Genomic DNA, 19,546 nt, shown 5'->3' with positions numbered 1-19,546 from the left:
CAAATCTATAAAGACACAAATAGGTTGGGAAAAGAAGTACATGCTACAAAGGAAAGTTGGTGTGGCTATGCTCTCAGAAGAGGTAGATATTAGAGCAAAAGATAACGCTGGGAATAAAGAAGTTCATTTTATAATGAGATCATTTAATCAGGAGAACATAGAAGTATTAAACATTTACATAACTGTTAACAGCTTTAAATACACAAAGTAAAAACTGATGGAACTTTAAAGGGAAATAGACAAACCCACATGTCAGATTTTAATACTCTCAATTACTGACAACATGTAAGAAGAAAATTAGCCAAGATAGAGTAGACTTGAAAAGTGTTACCAGCCAACTTGACTTGATTAACATTTATAAAACACTCTGGCAGTGGAAGGCATTCTTCTCAAGTGCCAGTGGAAAATTAGACCGTATTCGAGGATATACAACAAGTCTCAATAAGTTTAAAGAGATTCAAGTCATACTAAGTATCTTCTCGAATCACAGCGGAATTGAATATGACACGAGGATTTCTCAGGAAATCCCCAAATATTTGGATACCAAGTCACTTCTAAATAACCCATGGATCAAAGAAGAACCCAAAGGGAAATTATAAAGCATTTTTCAGTGAGTGAACATATAACACAGCAGAATTTGTGGGATGCCTCTGAAGCAGGACTTTAGAGGAAACTTACAGCACTAAACACCTATGTTAGAAAAGAAGAGCCTCAAATCAGTGACCTCAGTTACTACCTTAATGAACTAAAAGAGAAGAATGTATTAAAAACAAAGTAAAGCAGAAGAAAAGAAATACTAAAGACCAAAGTAAAGTGGAACTCAGTGAAAAAGAACAGAGAAAATAATTGAAACCAAACCCTGCTTCTTTGAGAATATGAATGAAATTTTCAATTCTACTCAAATAGATCATGAAAAAATATTGAGACACTGATATCAGGAATGAAGAGGAGTTATATAAATAGAGATTTTATAAAAATTAAAAGGGTATGGGGCACCTGAGTGGCTCATTGGGTTAAAGCCTCTGTCTTCGGCTCAGGTCATGATCTTAGGGTCCTGGGATGGAGCCCAGCATCGGGCTTTCTGTTCAGCAGGGAGCCTGCTTCCTCCTCTCTCTCTGCCTGCCTCTCTGCCTACTTGTGATCTCTGTCTGTCAAATAAATAAAATCTTTAAAAAAAAAAATTGAAAGGGTAATAGAGTATTATAAACCATGTTATGCCAATAAATTTGGCAATTTAAATGGAAAAATTCCTTGAAAGACAAACCATCAAAGCTCATTTAAGAAGATAAAGAAAACTCAGATCTGTGTTTAATGGAAATGAAGTCATAGTTAAAAAAGAAAACTTGAAATCTAGTCAGCTGCACTGGTAAATTCTATCAAATTTTAATGAAAAAATAATGCCAATCCTACATAATACCTCCCACAAAATTGAAGAGGTGGGAAAAACTTGTAAGACCAGTAAGTTTTAATGCCAGAACCATACAAAGACATTACAAAAAAACTACATAGCAATACCTCTCGTGAATACAGATGCAAAAAGTATAAATTTAGCAGATCTAGTATATTACAAAGTGGCATTTATCTTAGGAATGCAGGGTTGATTTCACACTCAAAAACCCACAAAGTTTAATTCATAATATCAAATTTAAAAAATGATTCAGATACAAACAAAATCCTCAATTTCTGATAAAACTACAGAATACCAACAAAAGGGAATTTTTACAACTGTTAAAGGGCATCTGTGAAAACCCCTATAGCATTCTTAATGATGAAAGACTTCTTTCCCGCTCAGATCAAAATAAGAAGACACTTCTCAACACTTTGATTCAACATTGTAGCAGATACTCTAACAGGCATTAGGTGAAAAAAAGAAAAGGCTTCCAGATTGGAAAGAAATAAAGAAAGCTATCTTTATTTGCAAATGACACAGTCATCTATGTAGAAATTCGATGGAATCTACAACTTTATATCCATGAATTAGAGACTGCAGATGTGAATTAGAGCTGGTAATCTTGGAGATCTGAAAATTTGGAGGATACCTTGATCATTAATGTGGAGAATATTTCTAAGAATAGAAGTAGGAAGAGTGTGATGGACAAACGTCAGCCAAGTATTGAATTCATTAAGCTTGATTACCGGACTCTCTGAAAATTGATAAATGGAAATGCAGAGGTCCGTGTGTAAGCAGATGCCACAACCTCAGGTGGGAAATTATTAAGGCTATGGTAACATGGTCCAAAAGCATTATAAAGAACCCATGCTCGTCCTGGTTGGCGCTGTTAGGGAAAGGAAAAGTTCTGTTAGGTAGCTTAAGGAGGATGGAAAAGTATAAGAAAATGTTGGCGCCTAGAGAAGACTTTCTTAACAAAGCTGAGGTTCCATATGACTCAGAGAAGGGGCTCCATCATGATAAAGGAAGGGCTGGCTTGGGAAAGAGAGGCCTGAGGAAGGGTAGAGGAGGGAAGGGGTAGATGCTTATGGGTTGAATCTTGTGTGTTCACTGTAGCTAATGAAGGTGGGTGAGAGGATGGAGAAAATAATTAGTGATGACAGAGGAAAGGGGGAAAGAAAGGCAGCAGAGAAGAGCCAAACAGGCTGATTTTAAGTTCAGTGGACCAAAAAAAAACAGTCCCCCCTGGAGTTCCAGATAAGCATGACTGGTGTGTTCAGACCTACTTCCTGGGTCTTTGTTTGTTTAGATAAGGGGTGTGTGTGTGTGTGTGTGTGTGTGTGTAATTGAAGAACAGAGGAGGTGGAAGGAAGGTCCTAAGATAAATGACAGTAAGAGAAGATAACTAGAGGAAAAAATGAAGTGAGAAAGCCCCCGTGCATGTGAACATTTAATGTGGAAGATGGAAGAACAGCTGTAGGAGGCTGAGGGGAATGACGCACGAAGGAAGAGACCAAGGGCACCAACTCCGTTTTCCAGCAATTCTAAATGTTTATAAACAAGACAATGTTTATAAGGAAAAAAAAAAAAAGGAAACAATGCTGTTGAGAAATATTTGTAACAAGTATTGGAGTTTATGGCTGGCCCACTTGGGTAATTAAATTGTATTTACAAATAGTACCTAGAAGGCAATCGATAAATGAATTAAAAGATAATTCCATAAAAAGAATTAATGGCAAAGAAGTAAGTGGGAAAGGTTCCACTTGTCCAGAAATTCAACTTGACTAGAGAATAAACCAGAAACATGTTAATTTTATACTCGAATTTACCAGTATTGGTTTTGCTTTCTGATGAGTCCCAGCGCTTGGTAAGATTGTGGTAGTATGCATTAGTGGTGGGATTGGGATTGGTATTGTCCTTTTTCTTGAAAAGCAATTATTCATATAAATCAAAGGTTGCCAAAAGATTAACATCTTTCCACCTAGCAACTATGCCACTGAGAATTTAAGTATGTAATGTCAAAGAAACCATATTCACAGAGTGATTCTTCATAATACTTGTATAACTAAAACTCTAAACTTCCTATAGCAAGGGAGTTTATTAATTAAATTGAAGTACCTCCACTGAAAAGATTATAGATTAGAGAAAAAGTCTTCTGCGAAAAAAAAAAATTTACGTTTGTTTTAAAATTGAACTGTGCCTTTGAATGAAAAGCAAGAAAAGAACATGTAAAAATAGCTGTGCTCTGATATGGCTGAATTATATGTGAAATTTTGTTATTTTAAATTATTTCTTTATAATGCTTTGATAGCAAGCCAATTAAAAGTAAAATATTTGTTGGAAGAGTTGGGAAGGGCTGAAAAGAAAATCTACCTTTGAGAATTTGTTTCTTAAAATAAAAGCATAACAAGAAAGATTATATCCATCCAATTTTAGCAAGACAGGAATGTCTTCTCTTTCTTCAGAAGCAAAGGGAGTCCAAACTTTATTGGATGGTTAACTTCAGCAATCTTTTACCTTTGACATAATTTTTAGAAGATACTTAAGTTGTCAAAACTTAAAGGGCCAAGAAACCCTCCAGAGAGCGATTGGAAAGCTTGCACCTTGGTCGAGAAACAAAAGTGATCTCTGTCCTGAGTGAATTCCTTGACTGGAGATGCATGAGGAATTTGTTGATAAAAGGGTTGTTGACCTGTTGATTACACAGAGACTCTGAAGTGGAGGAATGGAGTTTAAAGGCTTGAGATAATACAGCGGTGTAACCTGGAGAAAGCTTAGCACCTGGAATTGAAAAAGGTTGAAGATCTCTTCTACTGATACTTACTACTACACTTGGAAACAGTCGAGTGGTAGTTAAAATAGAAAAAGATCACGAAAATTTGACAGAAATGTGGAAAATGTCCATGAAAAATTGAATGAAGTATTTTTAGAAACTTAAATATTTGCTGCATATGTGTTAAGTCACCAAGAGAAACAAGTTAGAAAGTCCAATTTTGTTATCTGCTAAAGGATTGTGGATTTAATAATAAATGCCAGTGGATTAAATTTGTTTTTAGGAGACCGAAATCACATTTAGAAGAATCTCACTACACTGGAAGAATTGTCCAAATGTCACAAAATTACCATGGCGTAAATCGTGCCCTGGTCTAGGTCAAAGCCACCAGATCTGTGGAATGCCTTTGCCTTTAGCAGTTGTTAAAGTGATCCAAGAATTTCAGAAGTACACACTAAGTGTCCATGTGCAAGTGTGCAGACCTGTGTGTTGGCGGGTTGGGGGGGTAGTTGGGCTGTAGATCCAAGTAAGATACTCATGTGTTCCACACAATGAGTAAAAATAGACCAGCCTCACTCCCCAAACTAATTTTGTTACAATTCTGGGAATGCTTTCCCTGCATTAAAAAATGTCCCATCCATCTCCCTCGTATCACAGGTTTTGCTGCATTTAAGGACTAAAAGACAAAAACTGAAAGTCTATGCAAACAATTATTTCCCCAAAGAGTTACCAAGTCATATATTTATTAAAATTTGTGGGGTTAAATCTTAGGGGAGGTTTCAGTCTTACTAATGTAGCTTAGAGAGGCCAGGAAAAAATGACTGCGTAACTTAGGCTTCAGCCATCAACTTGTTTGAGTGGGGTCTGGGGAGACCTGCCCACAAGGCTTTCAGCCAAATACTAGAGGCCATTGATGATTGACTCCGTTGTTACTGTTATTTCCTCTTTCTTGTTTAATATAAATAATGGAATACTAATGCTAGACGAAACCTCAAGGAGCTTATCTAGTCCACTCATTTTGCAGATGGAAGGGATTCAAGGTCAAGGAAAATTGTGGCTGGTGAGTCTGAGAGCTGTGGCTAGGACTTCAAGGACATCAGCACAGTGACTGCCTATGGACAGTATCAGAGGTTGCCTGCTTTGCGGACAAGGAAGAGTGATCAAGCCTAGTATCACGGCCAAGGTGGACCTTTTCTCTCCCCTCCTAAGTTCCTGGTTTTGTTAATGCTGATGAAAAAGTACTTTCCGAACTCAAGCTATTTTTATTATTTTCCATTAATAAGGCATTGTAGTGTGGCCCCAAGAACGCTTAACTTTTGTTCTTCGTATTGCTTTATTTATAACAAGGCAGAATAGTGGGTTGTATTTTGACCATCAGTTTCACCAGTATTTAGTTCAAAATTGGACAAAGACCTGTGAGTCAGTCAGGTTGTTGGTATCCAGAGGAGGTGTAGAGCTTTGGTGACAAGACCTGGGGTGAAGTTTTGAAGATAGTACTTAGTAGTCTTGGCAGGGCACCTAGGCCTTCTGGCTCACTTTCCTCCTCAATAGTAGTACTGGTGTTAGGACTGTTCTGACAGTTAAATCAGGAAATAAATAAAAACCCTTAGCAAAGATCTTTAAAGAAATAACTGAGATCATGTTAATGTGCTTCTAACTGAGGAACAGGCCTTAAAACAAAGAAACTGATAGGTAATCATCCGTGAAAATTACATAGCAGTACTGAATACTGAAAGAACATGGATCCTGCCAAATCAGCCTATTTCAAGAACAACATGGAAGGCTTCCCTGATGAAGTGAAGTTAAAACCACAGCTGAAGGATGAAGAGTTTGCCAGAGGGGCAAAGGGTACTAACGGAGCAGAAGGTGCAGAGGCCCTGAGCTGGAAAGGACGTAGCTTGTTTTCGGAACCAAAGATGAAAATGAGGGGAAATGATACAAAATAAACCTGGAAAAGGAAAGAAGAACCAGACAGGTCGAGCCTCAGTAGGTGTTTTGAACTATAGCCTGAGTAGTGAGATGCTACCTGAAGGTGTGAGCTGGGGGGAGTGATGTGAACAGATGTGAATTTCAAGATGATCACTTCTGCTGATGTGTCGAGGTGACTGAGCAGACCAACAGTAGATGCAAAGCGTTGAGTTAGGAGGCTCTTAAAGGTGTCCAGATGGTGGTGGCAGCTTGGTCAAGGTTATGGAGAGAAGTGGACCTATTTGAGAACTGTTTTGTAGATGGAATCAACAAGCTTTGTTGACTGGAATTAGGGAAGAGGAAAGAGGGAAAGGAAATGCTGTGGAAGGCACCAGATGTGTAGTTTATAATAGTCCTCAAATGTTTTCAGTTCTGTATGTTTAATTTTTACCACTGCTTTTGTGATGTAACAGACCTTGAGACCACATGTGATCTTGACTGGGAGAAATTTAAAGCCTCTAGTAGTCAATTGGTGACTGTTTGTATTTTGAAATCTTAGTTTTATTTACTAAACGCTTGATAGCACTGGGGACCATCTGTTTTCATTTACAGATGAGGAAACTGAGGCATAGAGGGTTTAAGTAACTTGTTCAGTTGATAATGGTAGAGCCAGAATTGGAACCCAGGTTTTCTTTCTTTGGAGCTCATGCTCTCCTGGTGGTTTTTATTCCTCAAAGTATTTTGATGGTTTGACCTTTATATCCCTACTAAATATTAATATTCCCCCCACCCTTTGACTTCACCCAACCCAATGTAGAAGAATAAATAGAGTTGATCTGATAGTCACCCTTCTTGGTTACCCTTTTGGTGAACTGAAAGTGTGGCTTTAAATTTTAAATCTTCTTAATCCTTGCAAACATTTAGAATGACTAAAATTTTTTTTTAAAATTGTTTCTCTTCCATGTGTAGTACATCTTTTCTTATTTTCTGGACTGATTATGGAGGCTTTGTCCTCTGAACATTCATTACCACAGCTATACTGTAAAAATACGAAGACAGGAAAATGGAAGACTGTATATACGTTTGCAGTATAAATCTAGCCACACATGTTCTATTTGGAGAGAAAACATGTGTATTCTGCAGAAACATTTATATGCCCATAAATAACATTGCTAGGTTACTTTGCTTAGCGTGAACATTTGAGGACATTTTTGCAGTCAATTTATTATATCTGTGAGGATTAAAGAGGGTAACAATGATATAATCTGCCTGTTGGATTATAAATTTTGAAAGTCGTGTTTTGCATATGGGTGCAGCAATTTCTGAAAGGCTGTTCCTTTCCTTGGGCACCTGCATGTTGTCAGCTTTTAAGATTCACAGCAAATTAAATATTGCTGTTGTGCTCCATAACTGTGTCTTTTTCAAAGTTGGAGCCTGTCTCATCTGTCTGGAAAATCCATACTTGAGTTATCCTGAGCGTAACCACTGATAGACTACTGAACATTTGCATAGAGCTTTTCTTTTTCAGAATTTCACAATCATTGCCTTTTAATTCATATGACACCCCTGTGAGGTAGGTAGATACATTCTAGACATCCACGTCTCCTGCAGGCAGATTTCGGTGCCAGCAGGAATATTGTGATTGGCACTGACTTTCCTTAATTTCCCAGAGGCCAGACACCTGGAGAGGCTTTTCTGCAGGCTCACGTACATGCCAATGCTTCAGCCACACGGGGCTGCCTCCTCATTCCTTCTGCTGTCTTACTAAGATTCAGTGACTGCACATACCATTAACTATAATGCTGTGGCGACTGTGTCAGTCTGCATACAACCCACACGGGAGGGCTGTGTTTGGGAAGATCCATAGAGGGCCCAGTGAACATTCACATTCTAGACCACAAATTTCGACTCTTCACAATTTCGTCTCTCTAATAATGGTACTTTTCATTCAGTGATAATATCTGTAGCTCTAGCTAGGTAGATTAGTAAATAAGCCCCCAGGATTTCTCTTAAGAGAAATATATACTATATACTACATATATATAGTATATAGATAAATATATGTATCTATATGAGTATCTATATACTATATACTATTGAGGCAGGCAAGAGACATGCATAGCTAATGATGAAATCATCAATACACAACCAGTGGATAGAGAACGCTAGCAATCATATATTGTATGCTTATTTGTGTCAGGCACTGTGATAAACATAATACATATATTTTATCATTTTTATAACTACACGAGGTAGAGTCTATCAGATTCTATCATTCCCATTTTATAGATGATGAAGGCCAAGGTTAGTAGGTTGCCTACAGTCACAGAGCTGATTTGAACCTAGTTCTGACTCCAAAGTACCTTTTTAACCATTAGGTGATATTCCCTGCCTTAAGTGGAAGATACTATATAGAATTTTAAAGTGCTGGGACAACATAATATCAAAAGAGTGGTAGTAATGGGGCAGAATAGAAAAAGATACATATTGACTTCTGTTTTTATACAGTAAGGCAGAACCATGCAAAAGAATTGTTCTTATCCACAGCAAACAGTGTATCTTTTTACCTTTCCAGGCATCTATCATAGTTTTATGACTTCTTTCAAATTAAAGTATTTCTGTATCTGATTCTGTTAAGTCATCATCTCTCTTTTCTAAGAAATTACTGTCAAATTGCACATACTGATGTGTAAAACCTTAGACCGAGTGGTTAGAAATTACCAAATAAATTAACTTTTAAAAATTATGGCTTTTAGTTTAAAAAGTCCTTGTATATAGCAAAATGTTTCATTCATTCAAATGAAACAAAAGGAAACTTAAAGACCTCCACATCCCCAGTTATCCCAGGGATCCTCACTAGTTTGTTTCTTGTGGATTCTTCCAGAAATAGTGTATTTTTTGGTGTATGTATGTAGGTATATAAGCATGTATGTTCCACCTGCTAAGCTTTTATACTAAAACCTGTGAACCAGATATGTTGAAGTCAATCATGACTTGAATGATAATAGTTAATTAAGTCCTAAATATGTAATTAAAAAAACTATACTCTCAATATATTTTAATAGAAATCATTTACTGTGCGTATTATAAAATGATTATTCATAAGTAGACAATTACGATTAACTTTTAAGAAAAATATATGTATGATATTAACCATGTTCTTAAAATTCTGACATAAATCCTATGTAATTCTAATATAAGGTGGTTATAATTTAGGTACCTTAATCTCTAGAGTTGCTGAGTTCTATGTGAGAGACAATTAACTTTAGGAATTAGATGCAAAGGTCCTCACAGATCTAGTATTTTCTTTGAAGTTTCTCTGTACTTCCAGATGTCTTTCTCACAACTGATAAAATTTACAAGTGACATAACATATTAAAGAATAGGGCAGTATTTTGAAAAAGAGTTAGATTTTGGTGTAACAAACAACAGTGTTTTGAGAATTTGAAGAGGATAATGTATTATCAATGTATCTTGAATTATTTCTGGCATAAATACAAGCTATAAAAAGTGGCTCTTAATCAACCTTAAAAGGCTTTGAGCATTTTATGTATTTTTAAAAGAAAAGATGCTAATTCCTTTTTTATGTTTTTGTTTTTTAATTTTAGGTTTTAGTATAAAAGCAGTGCCATTCCAGAATGCCATCTTGAATGTAAAGGAACTTGGAGGTATAACATTTAAAATCCTTTCTGTGTCTGGCTCAAATTTGTGCTAATTTGGTATTAATGTTACATGTAATTTAAAAATTGTTCTTCTAGCAGGTGATTCGTTTTTACCTTTTCCTTTGGCAATAGAGATATGTCTTTCTCCTTATATGTTTTAAAGTTTGTTGAAGACTTCTAAGTAATAAACTTTTTTTTTTTTTTTAAATAGAGAACCATGCTGTTGGTTCTGTTTCATATGGTACATATCCTTTGGTTTTATCTGTTCAAAAAATTTATTCCTGATCAAAAAGTTGTGAAGAGAGTTTTAATATAACAGAAAGATAAGCCATGCATTATGGAGGGCAAAGAACTATATTTTAGAGTAGTTTGTATTCATACTGTTGTATTAGATCTTTTTAGAATGTATTTGTTCCGATAATAAATCTTTGCCAATGGGTTCTTTGCTGGTCAAGCACATTTATTGGATAGGCTGTACCCCAAACTATACATCACTCACTCTTTCATTACACTCTCTGTCTGGGATTTTTTGGTTGTGTTTTATGTCAGTCAGGGTCTTAACCCATGTAAATAGGTTAACAAAGAAATCAGTCAATTCAGTGAACCTACTAAATTCTCTAATGGCACAGGAAAATGGTAAGTGCTGTGAAGTTCAGGTCATATTGGTGAGTTTAATGACTTAGAAGAAAGTTCTCTTCCATCTCTTTAATCACTTTGTGATATTGACCTCTCCCCTCCTCCACTTTTTTCTAAGCTCATTCTAACTGACCTATTTTTAACTTGATGCAATTGAAACATAAACTTTATGCCATTTTAATAGTGTTTGATGCCACCTTATTTTTATCTCCCTAATGTATTAGCTCATCTTCTTAGGAGTTTTAAAGAGCTGTATCTAGGACAAGTTTACTTCTCTCAGTCTTTTTTTATAGCTACCTTTGACTTTCGTAGCATTAATATTTAAATCAACCATGGTTGATAAATTCTGGTTTATCCATTAAGGCATCTGATTTTGTCAAATGACTGTAAAAATTCTAAAGTATGAGTGTTCTTGTCATGGAATAATTTTTCTACATTAAAATTTTCAAAAGACTGCTCTTTTAGGTTGAATATTTTAATACGACTTTGTGGTTTCTAGTGACTGCTTCTCAGTGACCATAGAATTACAGTCAGAGAATATATTGTAAAAGTCCATGGAATCGAAATGTATGGTTTGAGAATTTTACTGGTTTTCAATGTGGTTGATACTTCATAAGGATTTTACTACTAGGCTAGATACTTTTGTTGAACCCCCTTCAGGTGTAAGAAACTGTTAGATTGGTTGATAAGGCGTTTATTATAGATGGTAGTTGGATGATACAGGTAGTGAATGTGTCTGGACAACAGAAGTGAACGCTTCAGGGAATTTTTGTAGCCTGGACTAGGTGCCACTGTTACACTGAAATTCAGTACAATAAAAGAAAAATTACAGGACGGGGACGTTCTGTCTATTCCCAGACAAAATTTAATTTTGCTGAAAAACCTCTGCCCTGACAATTGCAGTAATGAGGGTACCATTGCATAAAGAGGGTACCATAAAGTTTGGTGGTAATATTTTAGTTCCTGTGATGGTTATTCTGTGATAGTTTGAGATACAGGTAAAAGCTAAAACTTCCAGGGTTGGGACAGGTACATGAGTTCCAGGCTAATGAGAATGTGTTTGGCATGTGGTATTCTACCCCTTCAGTTTTAGTCATTCTGTTTTCCGTCAGGAGACTGTTTCAAGGAGAAAGTGATTTGTCCAAGCAGAATCTCATTGTGTGTCCTGTGTTGAATGCTCAAAGGCAAGCTATGGAGGGAGTTGATTCCTTGATTGTGCCTTTACGAAGTCCTTTATTTAATAAATACTTTATGAGGGCTTTCTCTGCCTGGAAGAGGATTGCATGCTAGGCTCTGTCTCACCTAAGAAGGCAGGGAAAATAGGCTAACCCATGGGAAGAGTGTAGCTTTCCTAGGATTCAGGGTATCTCTTATGTGGTAAAAAACTCCTCCGAACATAATACACACGTACGTGGCATTTAGGGAGATTTGTAACCAACTGAAGTCCATTTGCTTGAGAGGAGGTAGCTTGATTGAAAATTTCAAGAGGAAAGAGCAGAGTGTTTTAGGATCAATGTGTGAAGATACGAACCCTTTGTGTAACAATAGAGGGTTTCTCAGAAGTCTAATCAGGTTGTGTGATCCAGGGAAAAGTCTTGAAATCAAGGGAGCAATTCAAGATGGTAGATGGTAGTTAGCAGTACTGAGTGCCATGATGTCGCTGGCCTAGGGGTTGCCCAGATGGGTCTGTTTATGGTAGGTTAATTCAGGAGATTGGCATGACCCCTGCACTTCCCTGCCAGGAGGAGAAACCCTTTCAGCTGGTTCCAAGGCTCTCCATCATCCTGCTTCTAAACCTTAAGTTAAACATCTCACTCGTTCAAAATACAAGGCATGAACTTGTATTCCTTATCTAGTAAGAAACGGAATGAAATGAATTAACATTGACCAGTGGAGTTAAATGAAAGTCACTATTGGGAGATCTTAAGAAAGTTTGTTTACATACACAGCTGATAGATGTTCATGTCTGTGCATATATAAAACTTGTATGCATAGCGTATACTTACATAGTTCTGTGTTCTCAACTTTCTCTTAGGAGAGTGTTTCCTGTATCTTTCACCCAAAAACTCTTAAAATTTTCACTCAGATTTTCTCATGTGGTCTTTCCCTACCATTCATGCAGTTGTTCTAGCACAATTGTATATCAAGCAAGATTCTAGGAGCTGAGAATGAAAGATACCTAAAATATATCCCTTGTCTTGAAGAAACTCGTGATTTTTTTTTTTAATGGAGACATTCATGAAAACAAACATTTGGAATCAATGAAATTTTGGAAAATGAAATTCTGAGGGTGGGTGGGTAAAGGTCAAGGTAAGACATGACGCAAACATAGACCTAATCAGCCCAGCCTGATGGTATATGTTCAGGGTCCATTTTCACTATTTTGAGAATGACTTGCTGTCCTCGACTGAGCTCTCATACCCACCAGGCTGCACTGATGATGCCTATATTTACATGCAATTGAAACTCTAAATGTTTTTTCTTTTTGCTTATCCCCATTTCTCTCCCTCCAGTGAAATTCTCATTTCACTTTCGCAGCTTCGTGCCTAATGAGTAGGTGCTATGACTGTCTCACAGGTGATGAGACACAGGACAGCCAGGCACTGAGTGACTTGATCAAGGCTGTTGGGAGGAGGTCAGCGTGCATCTGAGCACTTAACCAATTATTCTCTACGTGGAACACTTTATCCCATGCCTGGCGCAAGAGAAGTGCTTCCACGTGTTACCTGCCGCTGTCTCTGTCGTTCACTCTGTCCTTCATTTTCTCTGACTTCCACGTCAGACTCTTGTTCACTTCGGGCTCTGACTCCCCTCCCTGCTAGAGTCCTCTTTCCCTTCTGATCTCTTCCAGCCTGGCTTCTGAATCACTTGTAACCTCAACTTTTCAGTCTATCTCAAGGCTTGTACAAACACATCATTTTCATATTTTTATTCTTTTTATTTACTCAACAGATATTTATTAAGTACATATCACATCCCGAGGCTGAGTTCTAGGAAGTGGTTATAGTGGCAGGTAGACGCCCAGTCCTTGCATAGGCGAGCTGTTGGACACAAGGGGTGACTCTTCTGTGCTTCTCTCCTTGAGGAAAGCCAAATACTACTATTTACAGGCCTAGAACGAATTCCTAGGTTAATCCCCTCAATACTTGAAGGGATTTTTAATACCATCCAGCACTGCTTTTTCTTGTAAATTCTTTCATTTGGGAGGTTTTTGTTGAAACTAATCTGAATCCTTTTTTAGTTTTAATTAATTACTGTTTGTCTTGTGCTGTTGGTTATTCTTGATGTCATACAAGACACCTAGCAGGATCCTGACCAGACAGAAGGATGAATCTTTCAGCGAATTTCCCTTCTTCCTATTAGAGGAAGCCCAACCATTCCGTAGGATTCTAGGCAAGTTCATTTTCCTGTATCTCTGCTTCCTTATCTGTAAAATGTAGCAATAATAATTCCTGCATTATATAACCATTGTGAGGACTAAATTAACCTAAGGCAGCTACTGAGAAATCGCCTGGCCCGTAGCTAACATTTTGGGAAAATTTATATTGTAATCACACCCTTCCCCTCCTCCATCCCCCACCCCCTCAAAAAAAACACCTTTCAATAAAGCCTTTTCCCCAAGGTGTCTCGAAATAACCCAAGTCACATATTGATTGCTTTTTCTCTTTGTGGTCATGCCTTGCTCCCTTATGGACAAGGTGATCTCCCCCTGCCCCCAGCCTGTTTAAACTGAGAAGTCTCAGGGAAGGGACCTCCTTGGAGTCTTCTGGTTAGCAGCCTTGCATAGTTTTTGGCATATACACGTGTTAATATTAAATGTTTTTGTCTCATGTACCTTATCACCTTTCCCTCTGGTTTCAGTTTCCACCTGAAAAATCTCTTCTATCATAATGCCTCCTAATTGCTATCATTCTGTTTGGCTTTATGTATTGTAACCACAGTACTAAGGTGGATGAAGCATCTGCCATTTAGCTGAGTTGAAAGCACCAGTCCCGCTGCAGTGACCTTCCAGTTCTGGTCATTTTTCATTTTAGAAATTTCCAGTTCTTAAATCTACAGATGCACTCGGAGATAGTTTTCTCTTGCTTTTGAAATTGCCTTTGCACACCGATAGAGCCCAGAGAGGAAATTTTCATTTCTTAACACGGTTGGTTTGTTACCATGAATCAATGAGGATCTAGACATCATAATATTCCGTTTTCTTTCCTTGACTGAATTCTGGAACCGTAGTTGGTTTTGTCAGATGACTTGTTTTCTCCCTCTGATATTCTAATGAGTTATGTCTGAGTCGTTTCCCCACCCAGTCAACTCTTTGGCAGTCTTGTCTTCCCCGTGGACACTCAGAAAGGCGAAAGCTAAAAAGCAGTGAGCTGTCTTCTGTGCTTCAGTATTTGCTGCTAGTTGTCAATCAGAAAGAAAGTTCATGAAGATTTTTGTTTCCACTTTTTTTCCCTCTAAAGATAATACAACTTTTCTTTCTCAGAAGGTGGTGAGGGTCGTGTGGAAAAGTGCAAGTTGTGTTCCCTTACCCATTTACTTCAGCCCCTGCAATAGTGATTGAATGATTTCTGAGGATTGTCAGCTAAGCCATTTTTTTTAAAGGTTGCTTCTTTCCGCAGCCAAGCTGTTATATGAAACAGATGTTGACTCTGTCCTGTTTCTTTGTTTGCCTGAAGGAGTACACCGCCTCCTCATAGTGAAAGGTGCTATTTCTTTGTATCCTGCTAGTTATCTTCGGGTGCTGTTAATCTGTCCAGGTTATTTGCATTTCTTAATTTCTCCGGAAACTGTACAGGGCAAATTTCTTGACAGGCAACCCAGGGGGCACTGCTGCCTTCATCTTTTTAATTTCTGCTTTCTATACCCAGGCCATTTGATGTCTTTCACCAAAATAAAGCTTACTTCCTTTAGAATCTTATATTAGAACTTAATTCAGAAGGAAAAGTAGCTCTTTCACTTGATGTGTTCTCTCTGTCCTATATATACTATGATTATTACCTCCATAGCCCCACTACCACCTCCTATTTAAGAAAAAAAAAAAAACCCAGCTAAATACCTATGAATTTACTGTCACTGCCTCTGAGAGTCATGCCATCCAACAGACAGAGGGAGGAATCAAGACCATACCATCAAATTGGTTGAATATTAGAAACAGTATAGGTAGGCTGGAAGACATTATTGCCACATTGCTTTAAGGGACAGTGGAGTTAAAATATTGCTTGGTGGTGTAGGAGAGAACAGCTTGCCATTCAGAAACTCGTTTAGATGTCTCCAAACATGGAATTCTCTGGATGAGGTGGCAGGAAACCATGACACTGGCAAAGGAACATGACAGCACAGAGTGGGGGCCTGAAGAAGGCCAGGTCCACAGTATCCCTTACAATCATGCTGTCTGCTAAATTATAGTCAGCTACACACAAGTGTGCATGCATATTCCATATCTGATGTATAGAATTATAACGGAGAAATGAGGTTCAGCAAGTAGAGTGTGGCCTCAAGGCGCTCTGTCCCCCTGTGCATTTGAACTTCTTGTTGTTGTTTTCTTATCTGCAAAATGTAAGTTTTAATAAATCATCACTACTTATTTCCCAAGGGATTGGGCTGGAAAAGAAAACTATAGTTGCCTAAAGCTCCTCGAGAGATGCTTTAAGATAGACAGTGGTATTTCCACTAATTCTGTTTTTATAGTTGTGGTTCCAGTGTGATACGTTGAATGATCGAAACTTCTTGATATAGTATTGTTTCCTTATCTAGGAGAAGAACCAGACCTTTCTGGAATGGGAACAGCCAGTTAACTCCTGGCTCTCTGAGCTGTGTACTTTCTCACTTAGGCTTAGGCTCTACTAGGGGAAATGATATTGGGATAAAGCCAAGTCACTTGGATGGGAGTTGAAAGGCCACAGCTATCTGAATTGGTTGAACAGAATCCCAGGGTGGTGGTGTTCAAGCGTTTTTTACACTTGCTAAGGGAAAACTGAGCCAAATAGTTAGCCGAGCCAAATAAATGAATCTGGGGGCCCAGAAGTCTGTTACTGGCTGATGTAGACCTGACCTTAATTTTTGTTTTCTTCTGGAGAAATGCCCTAGGAAATTTTTTAAAAATTTGCCTTCCCAGTCATAGTTTTGTATAGTACTTAACAATTCACTCTTCTAAGACAATATACAGATATACACACACACACACAGAGTTATAATACATACACCACACATAAATGCCCACAATGTTCAAGAAACTAGTGTCCTGGCCTTTTGACCACCCCCGCCTTGAAAAGAGGGGTTTCATGTGCCTTGAAAAGAGGGGTTTCATGTGCATCTAGTGTAGCTCCCTCACCCATTGATTCCTGTTTGGGGTAGTCAGGTCATATCATATCTTCCAACTCTACCAAACTTCCTCACAGAACATTCACGCTGGGTTCTGAGCTTCCTAACCTTTAGAAGACAATAGATATTTCTGTTTCTCCCAGGGGTTTGCCATAATAGCAGTGAATTTTCATCGTGTATTTGGTTTCAGCGTGGTGTTGCAGCAACAACACTGCAAGTCAAGAAACCAGTATTTTTCTCTATCAAAACAAGCCATGGGGGGCACCTGGGTGGCTCAGTGGGTTAAAGCCTCTGCCTTCGGCTCAGGTCATGATCCCAGGGTCCTGGGATCGAGCCCCGCATCAGACTCTCTGTTCAGCAGGGAGCCTGCTTCCCCCTCTCTCTCTCTCTGCCTGCCTCTCTGCCTACTTGTAATCTCTGTCAAATAAAATAAATAAAATCTTAAAAAAAAAAAACAAAACAAACAAAAAAAAAACAAGCCATGGGATATTGGGCAAGCCTCTTAACTTTTCCAAGGCTGCTTGCTTTTCTAGCAGCTGAGGATGCTGATAACCATTCTCCTGTTTGATACAATAGAATTATTGTATTGAAACCCATAGTATCTACTTCACCGTAGCCCCAAAGAACCATAGAGCCCATCTTTAACAACTGTGCATGATTATAATGCTTTATTTTTCTATTTTCATTTAACCTGGACTTCCTTTTTTTTTTTTTTTTGGTAGAGTAGACATTTCAATAAATCTGTTTTCTTTTTGTGTTTGTGTGAAACAGCTATACATACATGAAATGCCAACTAATACTAAATTAGTTGGTATTTACTAATACGAACTAGTCACTTGTCACTGTGCTTACTTCAAGAAGCATTACAGTCTGGTGTGGGAAATACTATAATAGGATTGAGTGCGAGATGCTGTTAGGATCATCTAGAAAGGACAAAGGAGACGTCGCAGAGGATAAGACAGTTTAGGAACAATCTGGGACAAAAGTCATGGAAGTGGCAGTGGGTTTGGTCTAATTTTGTTTTATCCATAAACCATATCCACTGTCAACTCCTTGACTTGTCTCATCTGTTTTTTTTTCTAGACTCTTTTCCTCTGTAATATCTCTTTCTCCTTTCAGTATGATCTTAATTGCATCTTGTACTCAGTCCTATTAACAGTGTTTAACATACCAGTCCATAAAGATAGAAATAATTGAAAAAACACACTGTAATCTTAAGGGTTTATCATATTGTGATATAAAACATTCCTGCAGTTCCAGGCTGGAGAGAGATTTGCCAAGTTATGCCGCAAGATACTAGATTAAGGTTAGGCCCTTCAGAAGCACAATGGTGTTTTGTATTAAATTCATTTCAGTGAATACTTAATAAATACTGTGTGCCATCCCCTAAAGATATAATTCCCACGTGTGCATGCACATAGTCATGAGCCCATTTCTTTGGTTTTTTTGATGGAAGAGTAATATTGGCCATAAAGATTATGAAAGTTCATAGAAAAGATTAAACAGCTTTACTAGATTTCTATAGTTAGAATGACAGCTTGACAATTGTTCAGGAGGTAATATATTTGTAGCTGCTCTGACCTACCCTAGAACTGAACGAAATAGAACGGATTAAATTTGTTTTGAGGCATTGTAAATGTGTTGGTTTTAATTTCTTAAGGTCCAAAGTATTACCAAAAGCTCTATACTGAAAATGCTTGAAAATTTTAAACTTGAAATTCACTGATACTTTATGGCATCATTGTGAGAAGTAATGTAAAGACTTTATCGTATAAAGTTAACTTCTTAATACATACACTAATACATAATACTTATGACTGAAAATTGAAGGTTGTTTTTTTTTTAATGTGTATTCTCCTCCTTTGCCAAAATCTCATAAAATGACAAAAACCAGACAGTGATTTTAAGTTAAATCTATAACACAGGTTTAATCTACAACGAAGAAAGGAAACATGACAAAGACTGAGATATAGGCCATGGAAACATGAAGTAGAAGGAAAATATATCAGGATTATTAATCAGAGAGTTTATCAGAGTTATGAATTGGGGCTTTACATCTGGAGCCATGCCTTTTATTTTTCTTCTCCCCTTGTGTTAAGTAGTGGATAACAGCTGTGTTTACCCACAAACTAAATCTTGGAAGTGTGTGCTAGACTCAGGCCAAGGCAGTGTCCTAGTAATATACTGACTGCCAGGTGGGTTAAGAAGCCCACACATACGGGAGAGAAGCCACTTGTCTGTCCCTATTAATCACTGAAAGTAGGCAATGGTAAACAGAAGAGCTGGCAGGCATAGATTCTCAAGCAAAAGATAAGTATATAATCACAGCATACCACAATATGAGGGAAATCAGCAGCATCAAACAAAGCTTACCCCATCAAAAGAAAAAGTATCTAAGGACCTAGAGGTAATAGAGTGATCAGAAGAAGACATTCAGAGAGATGGGTTTTGTATTCATGAAAAGTAATTTAATGGAACTAGGGAAATGAAAATTTAAAGTGACATATCTCTTGGCACATCTCAGATGTAAATTAATAAAACTAAGGACTGAACTAGGGAATTTCCTCAGAATACCCTGCAAAAGGACAGCTCTGAAAGTATGAGAAAAATTTGAGAAGACCAAAGGAATAGGTAATAGAACTTCTAACATTCCTCTAAGAGGTGGAAAGGGAGAGTAAAGTGAAACTGTAGAGATTAAAGTAACCAAAGAAAATAGAAAAACCTCAAATGTGAAAAAAGACTATTCAAATTTAATGGGTCTTCTGAGGCCAAGAAAAAACGTAAATCTAGGCATATTGTGAAGAAAAAAAAATTATTAATTCTAACCACAGGAACACACAAGTGAGTTATTTCTGA

General features: G+C 37.5%; 1 protein-coding gene across 3 annotated transcripts in view; it reads left to right on the top strand.

Moving 5' to 3' along the window:
* Positions 1-19,546, top strand: part of ARL15 (ADP ribosylation factor like GTPase 15) — a 404,995-nt gene that overhangs the window by 149,658 nt on the left and 235,791 nt on the right. For all 3 annotated transcript variants that reach the window (XM_047731737.1, XM_047731735.1, XM_047731736.1), the window contains one exon: positions 9,680-9,739. In XM_047731737.1, coding sequence (XP_047587693.1) covers positions 9,680-9,739 — 60 coding nt within the window. The remainder of the gene's footprint in view (positions 1-9,679; positions 9,740-19,546) is intronic.

Source organism: Lutra lutra, chromosome 5, assembly GCF_902655055.1.
Source record: "Lutra lutra chromosome 5, mLutLut1.2, whole genome shotgun sequence".
NCBI classification, from domain to species: domain Eukaryota; kingdom Metazoa; phylum Chordata; class Mammalia; order Carnivora; family Mustelidae; genus Lutra; species Lutra lutra.
This window is presented reverse-complemented; position numbering and strand designations above follow the sequence as displayed.